The sequence below is a fragment of the Thamnophis sirtalis genome, unplaced genomic scaffold, assembly GCF_051295495.1.
Source record: "Thamnophis sirtalis isolate CommonGarterSnake01/CBP01778 unplaced genomic scaffold, rThaSir2_p1.2 scaffold_5, whole genome shotgun sequence".
NCBI classification, from domain to species: domain Eukaryota; kingdom Metazoa; phylum Chordata; class Lepidosauria; order Squamata; family Natricidae; genus Thamnophis; species Thamnophis sirtalis.
Genome location: NW_028261385.1, coordinates 68,687,917 through 68,712,621, shown reverse-complemented (window position 1 = coordinate 68,712,621; position 24,705 = coordinate 68,687,917). Strand labels below are relative to the sequence as shown.

Genomic DNA, 24,705 nt, shown 5'->3' with positions numbered 1-24,705 from the left:
GTTAAATGAACAGCCTGGTTTCAGAAAACTCTTAGGTTTAAGAGATATGAAATATGGTGAGCATAAGATGGATAATGCAGACAGCAAATGAATTCATGTGGTAGGTTAGTCTATATTTTATCAACTACAGCAAGGCTTTTGATTATGTTCAGTAGTTCATGCCTCAATGTGGAATATACTAAGACAAGTGGATATGTCAGAATACCTGATTGTTTTTCTGAGGAATGTTTACAATGAACAAGAAACTATTATCTGAATTAATCTTGGATAAGCAAAATAAGGAAAAGCATAAAACAGGGCTGCTTATTGTTTTCTTATCCTTTTAATCTGTATGAAAATGCAATTTAATATTGACATTAATCGAACACCTGGTATATAGAGTCAAACTTGGAAGGAGAAATATTAATAATTTGAGATATACAGGCAATGTCACTTCATTAATGAAAGAAAGGAAAAGTTAGAAGACTTAATAAAAGTAAAATATAGAGTAAAACACCTGTGTTAATATTAAATATTAGGAAGGCAAAAATAATGTCAGTCAATGAATTTACTGTTGATGGGCAGGAAGAGAAGGTAGCTTTGTTGTATTTAATTAGACCATGTGGTAGAAATATAAAATATAAAGAGGAAATTATTCCCAGAGAAATAAACAGTGGTAAATTTAGACAGGTTTATGAAAAATAAGACTACTTCCATGACAACACAAAGCTACAGTCTTTCCAGTAGTAATATTCAGTTATGTAAGATGGACATTAGAATAGAAAGCAAATAATTTCAAATTATGGAATTCGAGATGTTACTAACAGTAGCATGAATTGCAATGAGGAAGCAATCCACCAGCAACCAAATAGAAAACAATTGCTCTCTATTTGGGTATGTGATGCACATGGAATAACTCTACTTGATGATATTAAGGCAGGACTGTCAAACTTCCAGCCCACAGGCTGGATGCATCACATACTGGCCATGCCCATGCCCAGTTTAGTGAAGGGGGGAAAGTCCCAACATGTCACATAATGACGTGTGATAACATGAATTTGACACCCCTGTATTAAGGGGAAAAGAATACTAAAGGCAAAACAATAGATAAAACAATTAGAATCAAAGATATCACTGGAATATGCTCTCCCAAGCTGTGAATGTGATCAAGGATAAATTAAAACTTTAAGGTATATCCATTCACTCACCTGGGGCTCATGTTTGACTTAGTAGCACTAGCTAACTTTAGGTTTTGTCATTTCTGCCCCTGGAATTGCCTTTTCTCAGATTTGGAATTTGATCCTTCAATTTAAAAAAGTTCCCCCTTTTTTGTCTGTACAGATTAGTGATGGATATCCAGTATTTCAGAGTGACATCTTTCTGAGCCATAGACGAAGGTGGTGGTTTAACATGTTTTCTTGTCTGCCCATAAACCATATCTGTTTTGTAATAAATGATCATTTTCACACAAAAGCATCACTAGTAACAATGAGCGTGTCTTTTAATTTGAATTATTGTGTTTTACATTCACGGAAGGTAAATTGTTGCAGAAATCTGCCAGAAGCTGGATTTGCAGGGTACATGACCTTTGAGAAATGCCTTAAGCAAAACAAATTTTGTATGGTGGAAAAAAACCTGACTGGGATGATAGATTTATGGCTTATCATAGGATCAGAATACAGTATGGATTACCAGTGATTCTTTTGGTACTATATATAGTTCTGTAATGAAAACTGTGGGCTAAAATTGAAAGAGCTTGCTTGAATTCACAGAAGAAGCTTATCATAAACCTGCTTCAAAAGCTGTTTGTCATGAAACTTGAGTGGGGAAGCTTTTTTTTAAAGCAAATGGCTGCTATATTTAATTTTCATAGTCCATATTCCAAAGAATAAATCCAGCACATAGAGTTATTTGTTGGTTTGGTTTGGTTTGGTTCATGATAAGTATACTTTCTCAGTAACCATCTTAGTTTCGTCATTTAAACACTGTATTTTTTAAAGTCCAACAGATCCTTATGTACTCATTATGGCTGCAGCCAACTGGAAGATTGTACATTAACACAATTTTCTTGCTTATATTATGTAACTCAAAATAACCCCATAAAGAGAAAGTGCTTTTTAAGTGTTTAAATATTGCAACATTCTTAACTTCTTTATTCTCATCAGTTGCATGTTTCCTCTTACTGTTATAACAATAGGACTCTTCTGTTCAGCATTAGATATATATTATTTCATTTGATTGTTTATGGCCTTAATTGTACATGAAAAGAATGTAGACACCTAAAAAGGATCCAAATGTGACAGAGCTATATTAAGACGTGAAAATTATATTAAAATACTATTTTAAAGGTACTGTAAGAAATAATGTATATGTGTGCATAATTTCCCAATGTTTTACCTGTGGTAAAGAAGCTAATACATTATTATATTAATACATTATTAACAATATATTAATTTAATCAATAGCTATGACTTGATATGCTTCCTCCTATGCTTACCAGAATTAAGACCTTAGATGAACTTTTATTCCACTTAGTATTATAATATATTTATTTCATAATTTTATTAGTTATAAAACAACAACAAAAACAGTTATTAAAATTAACACTCCTGTACTTTTTATTAAAAAATCTAGTTAAATATATATTTAATTCCCTTAAATTCTGCTTATTAGTATTCAAACATTGATAAATTCAAGCTTCCTATCATAAAATGTAAAATGGAATATTTTCAAATAAAATATGAAATACATGAACCAATTGTTCCTAAAACCAGTTAAATTGTATAGCTTTCAAAAGACCTAACAACTATAGGTCATCATAACTTTGTGCACTATAATCTCTAAACAGTGTCATATCATGCCTAAAATCTACAGCAGAACTTATTTCAATCATCTTTAGGATCTTGTACAACACAAACAAAAGAAATATCTGATTCTGAGTTCATGGTTTCCAGTCTGTTTGGATATGCCAATATATTCACGGGTGTGAAGCTGATTGTTGCACCATTCTTCCAGGCTGCTCTGTTGGCAGCCTCCTGGAAGAAGGTGGGATGTCAGACAATAAAAATATTATGCTTTCACAGGTGAACTTTCTGCCCTAGCAAAGCTGTTGAAAAGAAAACTGCTAAGGAATTTTATTCAGCTGTTTTAAAGAGAGACTAAATATTCTGAATGCCCATTTCTTAAAATAAAAATGATAGGTAGAAGTATTCAGTAGAAGAATGACAACTGCCAAAGATACATGCTGGGTTCAGAAAAGGCAGAAGCTCCAGCCACACATTGATAATGTCTACTGGATGATGGTAAAGGCAAGAGAAATTCAGCAATCTTGACATACCTAATTTTTCATCTTTTTTTTTTTTGCTTTTCTGGTGATGCAAAGTCTTTTGATTATATAGACCGTAATAAATGTGCAAAACAGGTGGATACCAAGACACCTGATATATCTGTTAATGTTTGGTATGATGAGCAAAATGATGGAACAGAATATGGACCAACTAAATTGTTCAAAATGAACAAAGAAGTGTTCCGAGTTTTATAAAGTCATCTTCTTCATCTAACAAATGCAGAAAATATCCAGAGAAATGCTGGATTAGAGGGAATCAGATTGGAATTAAAATTACTAAGAAGTGCTGATGATACCATTTTGATGGCTGGAAGTGAGAAGCATTTAATTTCTTGCAGAAGATTTTTTAGGAAGTGAAAAAAAAACCAGTTAAAGGCCTCCAAAACATCTTCAATGAGCAAAAGGAGCCTCCTACAACCACTATCTAGGACAGACAGACAGAAGACCAGCAGAGTCAAATTCAGATAATCCAACCACTGAATATCAATGAATTAGCCCTTCCTTTGTAAAGCAAAACAGTAATTTCAGTAAGCGGGGGCAATTTTCTAAGTCATTGTTTCGATCCCCTAAACTCTGCTGAAATTGGACCTGAATTCCCACTATTTGATTATGAGTTACTTCTTCCACCAGTCACAAAAGTTTCATATCTGTTCGGGCATGCAAACAGTATGGAAAATCAGATTGATATCAGACCTTCCCAGCAGCACTGTTTCAAGCTGAAAAATTTGTAGAACTGATAGAATTATTAACAGAATTATTCTACCAATAAAAACGGATTTGCTACTTAGAGCTTTACATCTATAATCTGTCTCAGTCTCTATAAGGCATCATGAATGCCAGCTAGGATGCACCTAGAAAAGCCAGAAATAATTTCATCTACCAGTACTCAGAATCTTACTATGTCTCTTAAGATGAGTCTTACATTCTCATATATACTTCAAACAGATTCATTTCTTCTTATTGAACAAGTGTAGACAAACTTCACCCAAATCAGCCACTTTCTTTTTGAGCCAATTTTTGTTTTTGTCAGGTAGATCTCAAAGCAGCGGACTGATTTCCTGCCCTTCAGGGCAGCTGCAGAATTACATTAAATTCCTCGTTTTAATTATCTTGCTTATGTTACTTAAAATGAAGAAGCATCCTGTTCTGTGCCAAAATTATCCAAAATGAATATTTCCTGACTTGTCTGTCAAGTTTGGCTTCCTAGTTCTGTAAACTGGCACAACCAAGATATGTAACTACATAGCAACTGCAGAGTACCTCCCCTACTGAAAAGGCACCCTTGAAGCATAAATAAGCACGTCTCAATTAAAGAACCCCAGACTAACCAGAAGAAACATTGGAGGAGAGAAATCTTTTTTATAACTCTCAAGAAATAATAGATCATGGAAAATTAACTATTTTAGTTTTAGGATTTTAGGGTAATTGGTTATCCTAAAACAGTTTTTATTACTTTCATCTCAAATCTGATCTGGATAATTTGACACCAACCTCTAGTGCTAACAAAAAAGGTATGAAGAAATTGCATTCTTGACCATAAGTTGCCAAAATCATTGATGCCTCAGAATTTAGCACTCCTGAAACAGAAGAAATGTGAGTGTCAATGGGCAGAGTGATTCAGTCAGTTTTAGCTCCAGAAAGGCACTTTATACTGGCAACCAGGCAAAAGTCAACTACTGTCCAGATTGTTATGCATAATTTGACTTAAAATAAAGAGCCAAGTTATGTTTAATAATTTACTAGAGAAAGGGGGGGATATCTGGAGAAGAACTAGACATAGTAGACCACTACATATTCCTTGGCCAACAGATCTCAATGGAAGGTGCTACAACAAAGGAAATTGAATGGGGTGTTAAATGTGGTTGACAGGCATTCGGAAAGCTAAGCATAATTTTCAAGAAGAACCTCTCCCTAGGCCTGAAGAGAAAAGTTTTCCATCAGTGTGTACTGCCTACTCTAACATATGTTGGTGAAACATGGATAGAATCACAATTGATAGAAAAGTTATGACTGGTGCAAAGAGCCATGGAAAGATACATGCTTGGCATTACAAGACAAGATAGAAAGACCCACACATGAATTAGAAAACAAACAAAAGTACATGAAAGTATCTGTGTTTTATCTTTTCTTTGCAAAAAACATTACCCATCTGAGGTGATCTTTAAGAGCCATGGTGGTGAAGTGGTTAGAATGCAGTATTGCAGCAGTTCGATTCTCACCAGCTCAAAATTGACTCAGCTTCCATCCTTCTGAAGTCAGTATATTGAGGACCCATATTGTTGGAGGCAATATGCTGACTTTATAAACCGCTTAGAGAGGGCTATAAAGCACTGTAAAGCAGTATATAAGTCTAAGTGCTATTGCTATCAAGAGAGTAAAAGAATTGAAATGGAAAAGGGTTGGTCACATAGCAAGAAGGACTGATGGCAGGTGGACAAAGGCACTTATAAAATGGATTTCACTTGATAAAAAGCGTCCATGAAAGAGACCTAAAACAAGATGGATCAACAACATCAGCAAGTATTGCGAGCCCAATTAGCAAGAGAAAGCTCAGGACCGTATAGTGTGGAAACAAGTGGAAGAGGCCTTCATCCTGCAATAAATAGACAATTTGCATCTTTTCTTTGCAAAAAAAAATGCTAAACCATCTGAGGTGATCTTTAACTTGCTTTCATAGAATAGATTCAGAGAACTATAGCAAAAATTAACAGCTTCTTCTGTTAATTACAAGCTCCTGATATTAAACATGATGTTTCATCAATTGATTACAATGTAGGTACAGTTATTAAAAACTGTAAAAGTAACTGGCCCAATTCCAGTTTCTAGGAGAGATAAACAGAGATGTATCCTTCCCATTATTATTATTATTATTACACAATTGTATCACAGCGGCCAGTTGTTTCGCCGGATTTGGCATTGGTTACTAGTCGGGCCCCACCCAGGGGCCTAGGACGTCGTAACGTATTTTCGTAATATGCGTGCAGATCCAAGCAGTGCGGCTTTTTGCATTTGACTGATGGTGATTTTGTCAATTTTTAACTGTTTTAAATGTAATTCCAGTGCTTTTGGAATAGCACCCAGTGTGCCAATTACCACTGGAATTACCACTGCTGGTTTGTGCCATAGTCGTTGAATTTCAATTTTTAAATCCTGGTATTTCGCGATTTTTTCATGTTCCTTCTCGGCGACCCTGCTATCACCTGGTATTGCGATGTCTATGATTGTGACCTTATTTTTCTCAACCAGTGTGATGTCTGGTGTATTATAGGACCCATATTGTTGGAGGCAATATGCTGACTTTATAAACCGCTTAGAGAGGGCTATAAAGCACTGTAAAGCAGTATATAAGTCTAAGTGCTATTGCTATCAAGAGAGTAAAAGAATTGAAATGGAAAAGGGTTGGTCACATAGCAAGAAGGACTGATGGCAGGTGGACAAAGGCACTTATAAAATGGATTTCACTTGATAAAAAGCGTCCATGAAAGAGACCTAAAACAAGATGGATCAACAACATCAGCAAGTATTGCGAGCCCAATTAGCAAGAGAAAGCTCAGGACCGTATAGTGTGGAAACAAGTGGAAGAGGCCTTCATCCTGCAATAAATAGACAATTTGCATCTTTTCTTTGCAAAAAAAAATGCTAAACCACCTGAGGTGATCTTTAACTTGCTTTCATAGAATAGATTCAGAGAACTATAGCAAAAATTAACAGCTTCTTCTGTTAATTACAAGCTCCTGATATTAAACATGATGTTTCATCAATTGATTACAATGTAGGTACAGTTATTAAAAACTGTAAAAGTAACTGGCCCAATTCCAGTTTCTAGGAGAGATAAACAGAGATGTATCCTTCCCATTATTATTATTATTATTATTATTATTATTATTATTATTATTATTATTATTATTATACAATTGTATCACAGCGGCCAGTTGTTTCGCCGGATTTGGCATTGGTTACTAGTCGGGCCCCACCCAGGGGCCTAGGACGTCGTAACGTATTTTCGTAATATGCGTGCAGATCCAAGCAGTGCTTGTTGTAGTCCTTTGCATTTTCCCACAATTCTTTCCAGAATTTAACTGTGGCCTGTTTTTCTGGTTTTTCACTTTTGGTGTCACCATTCACATTAAGACTTTGATAAAAACGCTGTTGGTCTGATCGAAATTGCTGATTTTGTTTATATTGGATGATTCGTGCCTCATATCTTTCAATTTTTCTAGCTGTTGCTGTTATCTGCTGTTTTACCATCTCTACAGCTTCATTGATGTTTCTTGTATCCAATCTATATCTTCTGATTAGCCGATCTATGATTTTGTTGTTTTTAAGCCATTGCTCATGCATGTTCTTTAAGTTACTGGCATCTGCCCTTAATTTTTTGATTTTTTGTTCTAAACGGATTTTCCACTTTGGCTTTGATGCTTTTTCTGTTGTGTGACTAGGTACTTTAATTTTAATGCCTAGTTCACTGGTGACTATTACAGCTGCGCTTTACATTAACTGGTTTGTTTCCAAGATGGATCCCGGTTCAATTGTTGAAAACACTGCATTAACCATTTTCATGATAGGGGCCAAAATTTTCTTAGGCACAGTTTTTAGTGATGGTAAACGTTGCCTTTCCTCATTAAGCAGAAAATGCTCCATGATCTTATTCTTCAATTCTTTTTGTTTTTGAGTTAGTTCATCAGTTGGTTCAGTGATAACTGGTTCTAGTGGTGGTGATGTCACGGTTTTCATCTGCACTATATTTTTGTCGTTTTGTTGGCTGGTCCACTTGTAGCCCACTTGTTGACGGATGTCCAGGGACCCCAACATCCGCCACGGCCCTTGTTAACCCGCGCAATGACCGATGCGGTATAAAATTTTTATTCGTTTCTTTCACCATATTGTATGGGTTGGCGGGGTTTTTTAATGGGACCAGTTGCCAACCTGACCCCAATCCTCCTCCTTTCTTATCCGGCGGAGTTGTTGTTGTTGTTGTTGTTGTTGTTGTTATTGTTATTATTGTCAAAGATATTGTTCAAGCTGAATTCAACTCTTTTCCCTTGGCCAGGAAACCACTCTCCTTTCTCCCTTATGCTAATGATGCTATAATACTGTCTGTATCCCAAATAGGGCTGCATCTTCCATGCACTAGCCTTCTACCACCAATCTGAAATATAGGAATACATAGGGTTACCCGCAAAATGTATTTAGAAGCTGCAGCTGGCACAGAAAGCAGCTGTGTGGACAATTCTTGGGTTCCCTACAGTGGCCAATGTTGCACTTCTGTTCTGAGACCTGCACTAATTTCCAGTTCGCTTCTGGGTCAAAAGTCCATCTATGGCTGTGCCCTTGCTCACTGGATATGTGAAGTTAGTCAATATTTTCTGAAAATACTAATATAGACCGTCCGTTTATTATTTTCTTAAGCTTGTTTCTTGTGTCAAAGTGAACTTTTAAAAAATTGAATAGATTCATGGATATTTGATTAGCGTGGATGTATTTTGCCTGTTTGCAAGTATGTTAAGGAAAGCTTGCTAGTGGCAGTAAAGCTATTGCTGAAGAAGAAAAGGTTCAGGCAAGGACAGCCTGCTGACATCACAAAAGAAAAGAGAAACTGTCTTCTGGCAAGTTTCCAAATCCTTTCAAGGAAACAGGGTTTATAATCTCACACCCTTCTCTACAAATCAAAGCACAGGGCCTGTCTGAGGCAAAAGAGCAAAAGTGTCATTTTTCTCAGTGAGCTCCTATAGGCAGAGTTTTCTATCACCCAGTGTAAATAAAACTTGGAAGCCAAGGCCCATGAATTTGGGGGTGAAAAAACAAAGGAGGATTTTCTGCCTATTTTAGGTATGGGAGTCATATTCATGGATTGGAAACTGAGCATGGATTTCTTTCTTTGGGGAGTAGGATCAATTTGGGAATCAATTTCTATGAAAAATGAGGATGCAAAAGAACATGGGGGGGATTGTTTTAACAGAAACAGAGATCCATTTATTTTAATGCTTACCTCCATGGAATAGCCACTATGAAAGATTTCTCTAACTATCGAACTACATCTTCAATTGTTTTGCATCAAATTGAATGGAGGGAGGGAGGAAAGTGTCAGAGTTCCAAGTAACACCCCTAACAAAAGAAGATCCCAAGGCTTGAGTTTCCTCAAAGTTCCATTTTATTAGAGATGTCCCATTGGCACATCTGGGAAAACCCAAATCTGAAAGCTTCCAGGTTTTCCCCACCCAAATGAAAGTCCCTGCCCAGCATCCACATGTCCATCACATGGCCCAATCAGGTACCATCCCAACTGGAGATACCTCCCAGTCACACCACTCTAGGTGCAGGGAAAGTGTCCTTGACTCTCTGAGAAAGGAATGTTATTTTGACTATACTTCCCATACTCCATATAATCCCCCCCTCCCAGTTTCCCATATCATTAAATGTGGCAGGCCTGAAGGGCCAATGCAAAAGATTGCTTCCGGATGGATGGATGGATGGATGGATGGATGGATGGATGGATGGATGGATGGATGGAAGGAAGGAAGGAAGGAAGGAAGGAAGGAAGGAAGGAAGGAAGGTGTTCAGTATACCATGGTTTAATATCTTAAATAATCATGGATTTAGCAATGGCCTCACCTAATCTGTCTCTAAGAACCTTCACAACTATGGTCTTAATTATTGATCTCACAAAATGTATGATAACTGTATTCCTTTAAACTATTTTCCCTCTAAATCAGAACTGAAAACAATTAGCCTCCTTACCCCCTATGTAAGTGTTTTTTTTAAGGAACAGGGAGATTTCATGGAAAGAGAAATCAGAGAAACAATTCATTTAGCTAGCTCATTTTTAATTTGGCAAACAATTAATACAATACAATTACATATACATTATTCAGAGACATTTTCAACAACATTAAGTAAATAAATGTATTGATTGTGTGAAGTTGTAGAGAGGAAAGAAAGAATTGCCTAAAGGTGCCTATTGGCCACCTTTACACATTTCAAAATACTAGCATATTCTACTGTACTATATAGAGCTGTGAGTGGAAGAATGAAAGGGGATAGGAAAACAAGAATGAAGGAACTCTGAGAACTCTTGTAGCTAGTATGTGTTGCTATGATACTAGTTCTAAGAATTTATTTTTTTCCTTTTCCTGCTTATTCCCCTTGAGTCCAGGGAAGCTGAAACAAAGCACGACCACCGAGAGCCTCGATGGGATACTCATTAAAAGGAGCCACTTTCTCTGCAGGGTTAAGTGATAGGGTGGGGATAATAAATGCACAGTTGTCTGTTCATTACTTTGTAACTGAGCACCATACAAAATAAAATACAAATGGTTCAATTTTCATTTATCCTAAAGTAATCTTCAATAACTTTTGCTGTTATAGTCCGCTTCAATTCAACAAACTATTTAAGCTGAAGTTTTACACAAAAATTGTTTTGGTTACAGATTCATCTCTTGCTGCTGCTGCACTAAACACGCCAAAAGCTTTTTTCCTTCCTTTTGCAAATATAAGAGAATTTAAATAAGATTTTATGTAACTATTTCATAGATGATGTAGTACATAACTATCCATACTCTCCCATTTATACCACACATAAGCATTTGTCCATGAGGTTGTGTCCATGTGTGTATGTGTTCCCATGCTATTTTGTACAGGCATGGTCTACTTTTGCCATGTTGAATACTGAAAAATTCAAATGCATTCCCAGAAGGGTAAGGAATACTCAGAAAAGACCTTTATAACTGTTGGGATGATTTCTAGGAATGTATAACTATTTATCCATATAAAAAGGATTCTCAAAAGAATTAATGAGTTTGAGTCATTTTCATTTCATTTGTCATTCATTAAAGTTACCTTGCTGCTTGTTCATTAGGAGATTAATTTTTCAATCTCCTGTTTAATAAATTAGTATAGTTAAATATTGATAATTTATTTGATTATGCTAATGAAAAGGTTAATATTTATTTACCTTGCATTTGTGAACTAATCACTTACATACAATCTTTGTTTTGTTCCCTCCCTTTTTTTTAGCATTGCAGTGATAATACACATCTTTGTCAGTCAGATATGAATATTGTTGGTGCCTGGAGGAGAGGCTACACTGGAAAGAATATTGTGATCACCATTTTGGACGATGGCATTGAGAGAAACCATCCAGACTTGATGCAGAATTATGTGAGTGTACATGTTGCTTAAGACTGCAGAACCTGTTCCTAATTAATAATACACTGCCTCCGATCCGTGTTCCAAAGGCAGTAATAAAACACGAAACATGCCTGTGTATTTATACAAAACTAGCCGATAACCCAGCATTGCCCGGGTTTTATTTATAGGGGGAAAATGTCTAGACCAAACATAATTTCTAATTTCTAATGGATTTTTCCCTTTACTGGAGGGAGTCCACTTGTGGAGTACTTTGAAGCCGTTATCATGGCGATTCCACTGCACTGTACAATAGAAGCCATTTACAGCAGTACAGTAGAAGCCATTTTAAGGGCCTACAGGCTGTACCTTAAAAGAACATACACCCCAAGGGGTGTTAGGGGTATCTTACCCCCCACAGTATTTTTTTCAGAGAGTAAGTAATATGTGTACCAAGTTTGGTTGAAATTACTCGAGGGGTTTCAGAGTTGTGCTGGAACACACACACACACACACACACACACACACACACACACACAGATATATACTGTATATGAATGATGATAGAATCTTTAGAGAAACAAGTGGATTCAAAGGCAGAGGTTGAAATCCAAGAATCCAATCAAACTGTATCTGTAGACCAAGGTGTAATTCATGTAGTACTCTGGGGAAGTTACTATGAAATTATAAATAACTGAACTATAAGCAAGGTCAGGAATGAGCAACCCAGTGAAGTGATCAATTGTTTATATTCTTTGTACACTGAGTTCTTAACTATTAATATCTCTCTTATTAGCACATACTGTACTTTGTGCAACAATGTCTTGTTTTATAAACTAGTTGACTTCAATTTATTCTCAAGCTTATAAATATTAACATTCCTCTTACCTATCTACTGAATATATCTTAGATTTAGAATACACTTGAAAGTATATTTACTAGAAAGTTATATATATTTCATCATGAATTTATCAATTTACATTTGATGAGCTAAATCATATGATGCATTAATACGCATTGCCAATGAATATTTCAATTTTACCATTTTGTTTAGATTTTTATTACTAGCATTTTCTGATATAGTTATGATAACTTACGATAACTTCCTGCCTATCAAATTCTCAACTGTAATCTTTATAATGAAGATATAGGTTCCTCTTAAACTCACATCAATCATGCTATTTTTAGAAAACAGCTTTGGCAGGGTGTTTAGATATTAGGTATAAATCATGGGTTTTAAAACCATAATGGTGGGTTCATATAGCACATTAAGCCACAGGCAAGCTAACCATATCACTACGATAATTTACTACAATGAATGCTTTTGAAATGATTTGACATCAGATTCCTAAAAGTGTCTAGAGAAATGATTGGTTCTGTGAAACTTATGTTTTTACAAGCACTATACCTATAGGTGTATATATAGATAAATAAGAAGAAAGAATAGGAAGAAGTAAAATATTATAGATTTAATGTGCCATAGATGCTTGTAATAAAAATTAGGTAACTTATAAGGTTTAAGTCACACTTATGCCACACACCCTTCTAAAGTAACTCATTTCTCCTGGATGTCCTTGAAAACAAGCCAAAAAAAAATATTTCCCAACTCTATTCTAACATATTGAATATTAAAGAATTGTTTTACGCATATAAGATTTTTAGAAATTATATTTACGAGCAAGTTAGAAGTTCTTTCTTGGTATGTGTTCAGTTGAAGAATGGTTGACTTTTGTTACCAGAACGTATTAGTCATGACACACATAGAATTCAATAAACAACCAGAAATCAGAAACCAGAAGACCTTCTTTAAATCAGTAAGCTCAACTGTGGCTTTGAAGCATATCAGTGGGTTTTTTTCATTGCTCCAATTCTGGGGGTGTTATATAAACAAATAAGGCAGCAACTAGTTTAATTCCTTGAATAGTTACTTCTTTTCCACAATATATATATTAAAAGCTCCTGCTCCCATTCTTTCTTTTTCCCAACCTCCAAGCACAGAAGATAAGTTGCAGTGTTTATTCAGTACACACCCCACCCCATCCCCCACCCCCCGCACACACACCATTCAACTAGGGGTAAGTTAAAGCTTCTTGCAACCTAATAAAAATACAATGTAAACTGAATTTCACAGTCGTCTCTTGTTATGAAGGGCACTTTGCAGAAAATAGAAGAGGAGCAGAAAGCACCATGCTTGGGCTACATGGAACTGGCATGTAGACTCAGCTTCCTGACCCAAGTCAAGCCAAGAAAGTTGTATAATTGGTTTATCCAAACCAACTGGATAGCATTCATGCTTGTTATAGTCAATACACAATGTTGTAACTTCATTTCTATGTATGGAGAATACTAATGAAATTTGAATGATATGTTACAATCTCCAACACTTATCCAAGTAACTGACCAATCAGTTTTATCACTTCATTTAATTCTGCCTATCACAACAATATTGTCGGGCAAAACAAGCATTGCTTTGGGTCTCTTTCCCTCTCTTAGTTTCTTGAATGTGACCTAGCTTCATTCTTGCTTTTTCTAATAGAATTACATGTGGCCATGCAAATACTAGCAACGTAACTGATTTTAAATTCAGTTCGTAGCACTTAGAATATACTCTCTTAGCTCAAGCGTTACTTTTAAAGTTCACATGATTTGAACAAGCAGAAGGTTCTCAGCAGTGAATAAACAAATACCAAGCTGACAGTTAGGGTTAGGGTTTTTCTGTGGTTTGCCAGTCTCCGTGGTAATGTATCTCATCATGCCAGCTTCTTCTGTTGCTTCTGCTTAATAACTAGCTGCTCCTGCAAGTCACAATCTGCCATTGATGAGAGCTCCTTCCCAGAGTAGTCCAAGTTTGCCAATTAACGATGCCAGCCCTTCAGATATCCACAGATCCAATGATCATACATAACAGACCACAGTCTCTCAACAAGCCAAGTCACTGAGCATTCTTCAGTGTCATTCTAAGCCTGTCATCCTACAAAAAGCAAGATGAAAAAGAACAACTTATTTTGTAAGCAGTTCATGAAAATTATTTTTAACTTAGAGCAGGACATTTGCTGCATTGGTTCAGTACAACTCAGGATTTTTACTGATTAATTTAAAAGCTGTTATATTCCCCTCTCTCTTTTCTGCTACTTATTTTTAAAAAGATGGAAGGGGGATATTGAAAGATAAATTAAGCTGATAAAGATAAATTCACTTTAAACTGAATATTCTGACAATATTTAGGAAAAATATTATTTCTCATGGTTTACCCACTGCATACCCTTAACTTCTGTTTTACACAATCCATTCACATTCTAGCATAGAATATGAGAGCATGAAAAAGATAGCAAAGGGAGAGGAGACAGGATATGATCTATCAGCAGAAAAATGTTTTCAATTTCACCCAGTATCAAGGATTTCCAGGGAAGATAAAGTGGATGTGCATCATGACCTAATTTTCATCATTTTTGAAAAGACATCAAAATGCACATGACATCATCATTGTAGTTTTTATTATATCCAGAATTATTTGAACTAAAAAAAATGATATTGTCATAATGTAAGTGATTTTTTTTAAAGTATGTGTGCACAGATTTTCAAAGGAGTGCCTCAGTTTGATCAAGCATCTGTCAAACCAAATCAAAACAAATTTGTGAATTGAAACAGGGTTGTCCTTTGAAACAACCAAGCAAACCAAATGGCTATGAAATACTGTCAAAACTTGCTACATATCCAATGGCATTTCTTCTAGTTATGAACTGTTATAAACAATAGACAATATTGCAACTTTGTTTCCATGCTGAATGATATGATAGCCTTTCTGACATTTGACATTATCTGTCATCAAGTTGTTTCCATCCCTTAGTGCTCACATAGATATTCTACATGATGATCTATTCCTAAACCTTTTTTTTAAAGTCTCCCAACTTGCACTCATCCCCACTGTAATTGAATTCCAGCCGCTTTGCAGCTAACTGTCTTCTTCTCTTTCCTAATCACTGAATTGCATCATCTTATTATACTGTATGTATTGGAACGCTTTTGAAATGACAGTGCTTTGTGCTTTATTCACATTCTCATCTCTCAGAATTTTTAATCTGGCCAGTTGTAAGATTTCACTTACAGACATTTTGATGCTTTCTCATTATAACCCATGACATTTGTAAAAATTGAATTTCAAACTTTTGAATTGAATTGGTTTGCCTTCAACTATTGAGTCACAAACTCAAATCAAATCATGTTCCCCTTGAATCTCAGATCGTCAATACAAGTCAAATCAGGCCTGAACTGCACATGCATACAAATTGCCCTCTCATTTATCTGTATCATTTGGACTAAAAAACAGCTGTTTTCTACAGGAAAAGTGGAGAAAATAAAATCACATTTTACACCTATTACACCCCTTAAAGATATGAAAAAGAGTAATTGATGTATGTTTAGTATCATTTTCAAAATAGGCTTATAATTGAAGTTGTGTTTGCAAATCCTTTATCAACACATGGAGATATTTCCTTTAGGCAAGTGATGTTCTCTTAGAGTCACTTAAATAGCTAGGTCTTTTACCCAGAATGAAGGTAATCCAGGTTGGAAATAAATATGTGTTGAAAATGATTTATATGAAGAAACTTAGAATCACATGAAAATTATTTTAATTAAGACAATTATTTTTCATAAATCAGAAATAATTGCTAAGTACAGGAGTTGCAACAAATGGGCATTATGCAGCCCTCCGACATCTTATTCTCTGTAGCCTGAATATGCAGTGGTTAGGGTGCAGTACTGCAGCCACTTCAGATGACTGCTAGTTCTGCAGCTCGGCGGTTCAAATCTCACTGGCTCAGGGTTGACTCAGCCTTCCATCCTTCCGAGGTGGGTAAAATGAGGACCCAGATTGTGGGGGCAATATATGCTGACTCTGTAAACTGCTTAGAGGGGGCTGAAAGCCCTATGAAGTGGTATATAAGTCTAACTGCTATTGCTATTGCTATTTATCAACCATGCCATGCTGCAGCCAAAAGCTGGCATGCACTCACTTGTCCCCAGCACTTCATTCATAACTTTTCCTTCCAAACATGTATGACTTTCTACAGAGGGGATGAGCAGATAGTCATGGATCACAAACATGAAGAATCTCCCTTGATCTACTTCTCTCAGCCCACCTAGCAAAGGGCACTAGGGACAAGATGGAAGGTGGAAAAGTTGGACTACCTAGAATTACCATCTAAAGGTTTAGTTGTGCTTCTTTATAGAACTAAAGAAGGACTGTCCGGCAGAGAGAGAGTTGAGATTGCCACCATTGATTTATTCTACAGTCTTACATTGTAGCTGCTGAAGAAAGCAAAAACAATGGCTGCAGCTTGCCCATTTGTTTATCCCAAAAGGGGTGGAGATGAAGTTACAATGAGGCTGCCAGGACTAAACATTACCTCATTACTAGATTGGTAGTTATGGGTATCTCAGATAGGTACCTCTCTTTGGGTTCTTTTTCATCTCTTCCCTGACAACAAAACAAAACAGCTGGGAAGAGGAGCAAAGTGTGCCCCTCTTTGTATACCTTCCTTGACTTGGGTTTTGGGGGAATAAAGCTGTGATACAAAAAAGTTCCTATATTCCAAAAAGGAGGGGGGAAGCATAATCAGAGAAGGAAATGTGAGGTACCATCCCAACAGCCTTCCCACAGTGTGAGTTGGTCGATGAGGTGAGAAGGGACTAGATAGTTGTCTTGGTGTAAGCTTAGCAGCTTTCTGTAAGAAATGTAGCTTAGCAGCTTTTTGCAGAAAAGATTGATCCTGCAAGGCAAAAACTGGAAAAATCCTCTTTGGGGCTACCATTAGCACCAAGGAAGCAAAAGTAAACTGTAAGGACCTCGTGAAGGGTGAAATAAGTGCAAAATTCTGAGCTTGTTCCACTTTTGCTTCTAGGAGCAAAACACTTGGAAATTTGACCAGGGTGAATGGGTAGGGAAGAGGAATAAATATGTTTGTATTACGAAATGAGATTCCCTCTAAAACATATATTGTCGGTAACTACAGTCAACCTACAGTCTTTCTAATGATTTAAAAACGAAGTCTAATGCTTCTAGAATGCTTCTAGAATGCTTCTAGAATGCTTCTAGAATGCTTCTAGAATGCTTCTAAAATGCTTCTAATGATCTCAGCATCTATTATCCTTGGCCATCTTTTTTTGAAATTTCTGGGAGTGCAATATACCACAAGCAAGTTATACACAATATAACTTAAAATGTAATTATTAAAAATAGATTCTATATTAATGTATGACATACCTTCAGTCTCGCAGTCCTCAGATTATGAATTTGTTCTCATCTAGCTCTCATAAGATCCATGCTTTAAGAACAATTCTATATCCTAAATACAATTAAACTGTTAGTTTTGGTCAAGCATCCCATACAAAACCACAGGAATCTTAGTTAACCTAATTACATGCCTGTAAAAACCTGCTGAGGTTTATGAATTTAGATGAATTAATAGCTAATTAATGAGGTTCTGCTGTCCCTTCTCTTTCCATCTTACTTCACTGTTGGTTACAGGATCCAGACGCCAGTTTTGATGTCAATGGTAATGATATTGACCCCATGCCTCGGTATGATGCCAGCAATGAAAACAAGTAAGTCCATTGTATAGTTACAGAAGGTAGATGTTAAGTCTGTTGGTTTTAAATTAAAATGTGCTTATGGGTAAATTAAGTTATATATACTTTATTTTTAGAATGATATACTTAATCTACAGAATGAATTGCCTGAGAAGATGTTAAATAACTTAAAGATGAAAACATTAAAATATTTATTTTCAGCATAACTCCCCTGGCAATATTTTTTTTAATTTTTGCTAATGATTTTAAAGATTATCCAATGGTAGAACCTCCACGGGTAGAAGAACATTTACATCTTCCCATTAAATTTATTCTGAAAAATCAGGGACCTTTCTGAGCAGATTTGCATAGTGAGTTATAGAGAGAAAATAGGATTATAAAAATTGCATCTTACTGCTTCTCTGTATGGTTGCCACTTTTCCACCAGTCACAAATAATTACTTTTCAAAAGGTTTGTAATATTCCTGTTATGAAGTATGCCTGCCATTGTAGGAATAGAAAAGTTGTCAAACAAATAAATGGTGACAGCATTTGGATTGGTGGGTTATCAGCTAAACAGGTAGAATGAAAACTATCGCAGAAATAGAACTCTGATCTTAACATTTTTAATAGATTCTTTCACTAAACTGCTTCATATAGGCTGAGATGAGAATCTGTATTACTTTCTGAAGGGTCAGTTGTTACTTTTTGTTAGGATGAATATTTCCCTCCTGTTTTTGTACATATTTATATATTCACATGCAAAAAGATGGTTGGTTTATCAGGCTTTTGCCAGAATTGTTGTTCAAAAATGAAGCAATAAAACCTACTGCAAATAATCTTATCATGATGACAGTTCTGAAGAGCCAGAATAATATTATCATTTAGGATTTTGTGCTGATGTAGCTGCTTCATATATGAATATAAGCTTATGTCATAAAATTTGGGAGTTGGATCATAAATCATCAAAATATTGATGGATGACCAATATGTGTATTTTTGTGTTGTATTATCTCAGTTTAGCTAACTTAATTTACGTGGAGATAGACATGACTTAAATAGTAGACTAATCATTCTTTCTCATTGTAATATTGAGCAACAAATTGTATCAGTTTTCTGTTGTGATGAATGAAAACTTCTAAAAATACTGTTGAACTGGCAATGAGGAAATTCACATTTAGGTTTCCTTCACTCTCTCCCCAACCTAATTCACAAGTTCTTTTATGGATAAAGTAGGAAGAGGAAACACAATTTGTGCTATTTTGGACAAAAGGTGGAACATAAGTTCCATGCCTACATGCAGGTAATTTATAATGACTGGAACCATGTTTAGAAAATGACCACATTCTATATCTATTTCTGTAAGATTAGTATTTAGTATGATTTCTAGCAAGTTTTATCTGCCTGTTGCAAGACATCAGCATCAGAAATATTTCTTTATTCTTGAAATATCCCAACCACAACTTATTTTGATAATGAACACATGTTGGCTTCTAGGAAAGCAATGATGGATGACCACTGCAATAAGAATTGCTGGTGAACTAATCAACTTCCTTGAAGTTCTCCCCATATGGAGGAGAGGACTAGGACCACCAACAAATTTCCTCCATACAGAATTTGCCTACACAGTGATCACAAAATAGCAATCTCTGAAAGGTTTGAGAACTCTGGAAGCCATTTGAAAATTAACTTGCCTAAGTCATGGTTCAGCACTTTCAAAACAGATCCTGTGCTCAGCTGCTTTATCTCTTACCTACTTAGGAATTTGCTTGTTATTGATTTATTGATTATTAGGAACCTTCTGAAGGACAAGTTTCATCATGCAGGAATAATTTCTTTTTATCCTGGATGAAAAAAGTTTGTATAAGTTTAAGCATTAAAAAATATATATTTTGGAAAACAAGAGGAGCACTGGAATGGTGACTTTGAAGGTTAAAGACTAAATAAAAGGGCTAGATGCACTTGAAATAATATTTTATGAAATGCTTAAAATTTTGTAAAAGACTATGTGAAAAATTTGAAATTAACTATAAGAAATCCCCCTTAGGGAAAGTTTTGCTAATCAGGAGATAAACATAACAAGGGACTTTGGGGGTTGATCAAAGGAAACCAGAGAAAACTAAGGATTACAATTGGAGGGGAAGAGAGACCCATGGATACAACGGAGCAGTACTATTTGTCTATAGAAGACATTAAGGCTGTTTGGAAACAATAAGCTCAAAAATTACTTACAAGCCTATCTGATAATATAGGCATGGATTTAACAGATATAGAAGAAGAAACAACCAAAAGACAGAAGAACACAAAAAGGATCAATAAGTAAATCAAATGCTCCTTTAAACAAATGTAATTCATTAGAATAGGATCTTCAAACAGAACTGAAAAAGCAAAAGCTGTCAGAGCTCTCCTTATCTGTCAGGGATGAACTACTAAATAAGAGTCGGGTCCTTCGTTGGCTTTCATTGTGTGTCACCATTGCAACTAATTATACTAGCTTCAGGGGAATTGAAAATAAGCTTAAAGACAAAAGAAAAAAAGGAAGGACGGAAGGAAAGAGAGAGAGAAAGAAAGAAAGAAAAGGGAGAGAAAGAGAAAGAAAGAAAGAAAGAAAGAAAGAAAGAAAGAAAGAAAGAAAGAAAGAAAGTTTGTTAGTTAGTTAATGGGAAAACATGCTGTTCATGGTGCAAATTATGATTTTGATATTTGAGTAGCTCTCAACATAAAATACTAAGTGGACGTGGTAAAAGGTGATACATATATTCAAAAGCATGAAACTGGACTTTTTATGCCTATCAAGACTGATGCATCTGATCCACCTAGTCTTCCTATCCTGGTCAAATGTATTGTCAAAGAGAAAGCAATTAAAGAAAAAGTAAAACAATCTGACACATGCTACAATATCCAAATACTTGTTCTAATCTGTCACTCATGATAAGACAAAAGGGATGCTCTTCACACATATTAAAGCTCCTTCAGATGCTGCAGAAGTTTTTTTTCTCATTAAAATCATTTATTACAGACATAACAGATCACACTCAGCATTTGGGGGGGGGCATAGTTATAATAATCAGTTGCTAATTTCAGGAGAACAATAGTAATTTCTCTAGGATAACTTCTTAATTGCCAATACAGCTAATAGATCTATATGCTGTTGAATGCACCGAAATGTCATAAAAAGGCTCTGGATTCTTCTACCTTTGAAACAACCTACCACCCCACTGATGTTATTTAAGATGAGAGCCTATCTAGCTTTGTTTGCTTTTTTGAATCTTTTGTTGAGACTTTGTGATGAAAAGATCAAACTTTTATTTGACTCTATATCAGCTATGTCAAAAAAAAAACACTTTAAGTCATTCCCAGATGTCTCCAAGGCTCCTGCTGCACCACCTCCAGATTTGACAAAGCGAAGCTGTTGGAGTCAGTTACATTTACTAGATGAAAACTCTTCACACCCAGCTGAACCTGCCTTCATTGGTGCTTTTTATTCTCTACCAAGGGATGAACAAGATAATATACTACATAAGTTTTAAAATTTGAGGACAACTCTACTGGTTATGATGGTTACAGCACAGTCACTGTTAGACCTTGTTTCTCCAATTGCTGATAGAAAATTGCTTACTCTCTCAGTGGAGAATGGAACAGCTGGATAGCGTCCTCCATACTAAAGCTCCCTAGATCATCCTTATGAGTCAGTAAGCAATCCTGGAGGACCAACCCAGATCACCATTATAGCTGATGAGAAGTTTTCTTACACAGTGAGATATCCAATTATATCTGTAACTACTAAGCAGGGATCAGGAGACAGACTTTTTGCCAATTCAATCATGTAGAGCAAAACCTTGTGCCCAGTGTTATTGATTGGAGTCCCTGTAATTCACACTCGATTGGACTGTGATTATTTCATTTTCTCAGAGCAAGATGCCCAAAAGCAGTTACAGAATTTGCATGAGACAAGCCAACCCCTAGAAGAGGCCTGGTTGCTTGCCATTGATTTTTCAGTCCAGCACAACTATCTTACATCATTGGCTTGCCAAAATCAAAATCAAGCTACATAACTGCCCTCAAATGATAATGTAATCTTCTTTTTAACCTGGAATCTTCCAGGCTGGTCAGCACCATCAAAAGACCAACCTTTTGTTATCTATCAGAATTGTTATATCCTTTTCCTCCAGGCTGCATCAGAAGTTGAGATGGATGGGTCAAGTCAGTTTCGGCCAACCCAACTAATGCAGGAAGGAGACTTGAGGATGGTATTGTGTCAGCTTTGTTCAGCTTTGTAATTTAAATGTGTTGCACTGCCTTCTTTGAAGCCATGACACGAAGCCTCTTTGCTTTCATCCAACCAAGTTGAAATTTTGCTTTTAATGTTTATATTCTCCCTTTTAAAAAGTATGCTTACTTAAGTACATATATAAATTTTTATCTTCACTTGTTTATATAAATATCCAGCAGCATCAATAATAATCAGTGGACCCTTAATGCAAGCATGGGACACAATAACCATGCTTTACTTCATCAATTTAAGACCTTCTACAAGAATAGTTTCTTCAAGTTGTTCCTGAAGGGAGACAAAGATAAAAAGGACAAGAAATCAACTTGTGGAATTAACTTTGAAATCAACTTAACGGTATTAAAGTAAATGGAAGAAAGATAAAATGAATTTATTTGACCAGAGTTAAAATTAAGTTCCAAGATGACAGAATATACATTTAACTATCAGAAATAGATTCAATTTATTTCTTATATTTTCATGAGAAAAAAAGATGTGGTTACTTGGTGTTAGTATTACATTAATATATCTTCTTTCCTATATTATTACATTAATATATCTTCTTCCCTATATTATTACATTAATATATCTTCTTAATATATCTTCTTTTACAGCAAGGAAATTTTCATTCATACTTAAGCTCACATATTGTTTTATTATTTCAATATTAATATTTCAATGATAGTTGGGGAAAAATGCATATATTCACTTTATAAATCATTTAATTTTACCAATGAATCTGATTTCCATTTATTTATTCCAAATTCTATCCTGACCATTCAGTGTATGGAATTCAATCAAGCTCACAGAACACCAAGCCCTTAACAGTTCAATCATGAGCTACATATATTACATTCTCTTGCATTCTGTATATCTGAGAACTCACAGTTGATTCTTAGGCTTTTTTTAAATTAAAAATACCATTTAATATAATGCATTCCTTTAATCGAGATAGATTGAATCTATTCCCTTAATGTGAATCAATTCATTTTTCACCCAACATAACAGCCATTAAAACTCTAAAACTCTATTAGAAGAACAAATGGAATCTGTAACAAGATGTGAAATATATGCACACCATATAAGTGATACAGCACAAGATATCCTGAATCAAAGTTTTATAGCACTATTAAGCTTCTCAATAAATTAGAATTTCAGAATTTTGAAAAAAGGCATTTCTCCTATTTACTCTTGCATACTCTTGCAACAGGGTAACAAAATATCTTCAGCTTATTTTATAAAATATCAGGGTCAGTGCCAGAGATGAGAAATATCTCTTTTCACTGATACAGATGACTGCAATACGTGATTTCGCCCCCCCCCCACCTCTTTTGAAAAAGCATTGGGAAAGATTATATGCATGCTATTTAGTTGGATTTCTTACTGCAAAGAATTGGAACTGTAATTCACACAAAGCCTTTAATTCACTTAGCGGTTGTTACATTATTCTTGCCTATTAAATAACAACAACAAAAATCAGCTGTGTGGAAGCATCATCTGAAGCTTTCTATTGCTCTACACTCTTTATTTTGTCATTAACGACAGTGGACTTTAATGTGTACTTAACTGCTTCACAACATGTCTTACAGGAAGCTAAGATTGCTTTATTACTACTGAATGTGGAAAAGTATGTGTAGAGAGTTAAAAACAACAGTTTGCTATGTCTGTTTATTCATTGTGCAATTTTAGAGAAATGTGTACATTTTTCTGGTTCCCTTAACTAGACTTGGTCAGTCTATTTACAGTCTATTTGTAAATAAAACATTTTATCTCTTCCTTTTTCTATTTAGCAAAGAAAATGTAACCAGGATTCAGCATGAATGCTGAATTCAAAATAGGGAAATGAATATTTAGAAACTTTAAAATATTAGTATCTAATTATAAAAAGTCTTTATTTGTTCATCATAAGCAACACTTCTTCTTTCAACATACATGCCCACTTTTTTCATTTCAATCTTGTTTGAAATAACTTTATTACTATATTCTTAAAAGCTATGGTAGCATATTTTTCATAAACTGTAAATAAAATCTTATTCTTTTTATTGTGAGCTGTTGCTACTTCCAAGGAAGTTATCATCCAAAGCAGCAGGTGGATCAGTAGATGAGCAGAGAAGACAGAAGAAAATAACATATAATCCCCTGAAATTCTTTCAACACAGCTGCACAAACATTGCTGACGTACATGGGGTAAATGGCTAATAACACGAACATTTGTGACTTCGTTTTGCCAGCATTCTTTAACTTTCACAGTATAAAAAGCATCACATTTTAGTGTCTTGTTTAGTGTATAATGTGGGAATATCCTCATTGCAGAAAGAACTTGAAAAATAATCACATCAGCATAAGAAAATATTGATCTTTGCTATTGACTAAGTTGATCACATTATTATGAGCTTTATTTATATTGCCAACAAAA

At 35.3% G+C, this 24,705-nt stretch overlaps 1 protein-coding gene across 2 annotated transcripts in view; it reads left to right on the top strand.

The window, feature by feature from the left end:
- Positions 1-24,705, top strand: part of LOC106553532 (proprotein convertase subtilisin/kexin type 5) — a 145,430-nt gene that overhangs the window by 57,456 nt on the left and 63,269 nt on the right. For both annotated transcript variants that reach the window (XM_087715979.1, XM_087715980.1), the window contains exons 4-5: positions 11,339-11,482; positions 17,979-18,055. In XM_087715979.1, coding sequence (XP_087572105.1) covers positions 11,339-11,482; positions 17,979-18,055 — 221 coding nt within the window. The remainder of the gene's footprint in view (positions 1-11,338; positions 11,483-17,978; positions 18,056-24,705) is intronic.